Source organism: Dendrobium catenatum, unplaced genomic scaffold (genome assembly GCF_001605985.2).
Source record: "Dendrobium catenatum unplaced genomic scaffold, ASM160598v2 fragScaff_scaffold_262, whole genome shotgun sequence".
Lineage (NCBI taxonomy): Eukaryota > Viridiplantae > Streptophyta > Magnoliopsida > Asparagales > Orchidaceae > Dendrobium > Dendrobium catenatum.
The window spans coordinates 598,422-600,889 of record NW_021318724.1 but is presented as its reverse complement, the minus strand read 5'-3'; the positions used below and the strand labels follow the sequence as shown (position 1 = coordinate 600,889).

The 2,468-nt window shown below is 44.4% G+C and overlaps 1 protein-coding gene across 1 annotated transcript; it reads right to left on the bottom strand.

Annotated features, from left to right (window-relative positions):
* Positions 1-973: 973 nt before the first annotated feature.
* On the bottom strand, positions 974-2,078 carry LOC110114862 (protein EXORDIUM-like 2). Its single transcript, XM_020847885.2, has one exon. It carries the CDS (start codon positions 2,073-2,075, stop codon positions 1,143-1,145), a length of 933 nt encoding a protein of 310 aa, XP_020703544.1. The 5' UTR covers positions 2,076-2,078; the 3' UTR covers positions 974-1,142.
* Positions 2,079-2,468: the final 390 nt, after the last annotated feature.

Below are 2,468 nucleotides of genomic sequence, written 5' to 3'. Positions count from 1 at the left end.
TTTATTTTTGTTTTAATTAAAATTCTAAAAATATTTTTTTGTTTATTAAAATTTTTTAAACTTTTAAAAATATTATTATTAAATATGATGATTAATTTCATCATAATACATGCAAGTTATCTTAAATACCTCTCATAATTTATTTTGCAAAGTGAGTGTACTTCTCACTTTATATAGGGTTCAAGGAAACATCTTTAAACTCCCCCTATGATGTGGGATTAAAGAAGTTGCATAAATAATTTAAAATGTGACTTAGGGCTTATTTGGGCTAGTTGGGCTTCAAAAATTTTTTTAGTTGGGCTGTCCGGTCCAGTTTTCACAACATTGTTTAAAATATTGTTCAAGTTTTTTTGTTTTTTTAATTAAATGATCACAAACGAGCTTTAATCGAACCGAATAACGAATAACTCGCCGAACGTTTGATTTGCTTGCAGCCCTAAGCTTAGCCAAGAGATACACGCAAGTGTTAGCCTTTTTGGGAATAGTATTAGCCTTTCTTCAATGGCCGAAATTTACGGTGATTAAGTTTATGATTTGATTGGGGTGAAAGCACTGCCGCTCTACCGAGCTATGATGTTTTTTTTTTTTTTTGGAAAACCGAGCTATGATGTTGGAGTTAAAGGATCGGAGCTGCATCAGAAAGATTCCAAATATGGGTCCAGTTGGCTCAGCCTACACAAAACTTTAGGGATCACAGAAAACAATAGCACTTCCAACTACAAATACTATCACACTTGTAACCATCTACATTATAAGAAATAAATCAATATTTTCCGCTTAACAAGAAAAAATATTTACCTTCTCATAAAAACAGCTGTGATAAAGATAAATTTTAACTAAAACTATTATCAAAATCTTAAAATTAAATTTCTGTTAATTAAAAATTGTATTTGACTTTAACAATACATATATTAGAAATTTAAAAAAAGCATCCGATTAACACTGGGCCCCATTATTCCTAGCTGACCACCACTAGAAACAAGTATATATTTGTATTTCATATATCTTTAAAAGGAATATTTTACAAAACATAAACGGCATTCACAACAACTCCGATTCATCAGCCCACTTTTCACAATTTATAATCAACAAAAAAAAAAAACATAAAACTAAAGCAGCAATTAAGTAAATAAATAAAAAGATTAAACGAGCGTAGCACAATTGAAAGTCTTCGGGTCCCACATCGCCGGCAACAAATACTCTCTCCCATTCACCCCCCGCGCATTATAGCTCGCCCCACTCTTCGTATCCACCAGCACCTTTCCCGGATACCCAGGGTAGGCCCCACTCCCAAATATCCCCGTACACGCCGTCACTGCCTCCAGCGGTGCAGCCGCCGGACCCTGAAAGTAGCCTCTGCCGTATGGGTTTGTCACAACCCCCGCAATCAACGTCGCCAAATTAATTACTATCCCCTCCACTCCCACATCCCCGCTCGGCGCCACCAGCGGCGCCGCCCCCGGGGGCCCGTACTCTGGCAAGGCGTACGGCCACGCACACTGCCCCGGACACTGCACTGCTGCGTTACCCACCCAAAGATAAGGAAACTTCACCCCGCTGTTTCGCGCCGCACCGTGGACCCCGCAACTGCTCATGCAGAAGCCATCGACGGCGACGTCTGCAGAGGTGAAGACGGCTGCGATGGCGTTCTTGATGGGACCACCAGCGGCGCGGCGAGCAAGGCGGCGTAGGGAGGCGGTGGTGAGGGAACGGCCGAGGGAGTAGGAGGTGTCGAGGATTTCGTGGCCGATGGAGATGACGGCCGCGCCGCCAGGGTAAGCGGCGGTGGTGGCCCACCAGGAGGCGGCGGAGGGAGGAGGGAGTTTGGAAGATGGAGAGAGAGAGACAATGAAGTCGGATATGGCAGCGCGTTGGGATGGCGTGAATTTGCCGTACCAGAGGATGTGCAGGGTGAGATTGCCTTTGAGAAGGGGGCCGTTGTGGTAGCGAAGAATGAGGGGCTGTTGCTGGACTAGGATAAGGCTGCGGTGAGGTGTGTATGAGGAGGATTGGAACGCCGTGGAGGACGATAGAAGCAACAGGAGGAGGAAAGGGAGGAGACGATAAGGTGCCATCTTGCGTCGAGGTGGCGGAGGAGAACGGAGGGGTTCGGGTTTATGTAGGGAGGGGGGATGGGTGGTGGAGGCCTCGATGGTGCCACGTGGAAGTCTAGTCGGATATATTGTGGATTTTTTTATCGATGCGTGTTTTACTTTAAACCGAGGATGACAGGCTGGATGATCAAAAGAGAAGCTGGGAACAGAGGCGTGGGTTTGGTAATGTGGATGTGGTAACTCTCCGGTGAACGAGCGTCCAGAAAAATTGCCATTTCGCGTGATCGTGGCAGATGACAATAGGCGTGGGTCTGTGTATGGGAGAATGGGACCGATCAAACTGGTGCAGCAGCATAATTAATGCTATAGATGTAAATGGGTTGAACCTGGTTGTTATTTATTTATTTTTTCTCG

Excerpts from the sequence above, each read along its gene's own strand:
- LOC110114862 (XM_020847885.2), bottom strand. The coding sequence starts at position 2,075 with ATGGCACCTTATCGTCTCCTCCCTTTCCTCCTCCTGTTGCTTCTATCG.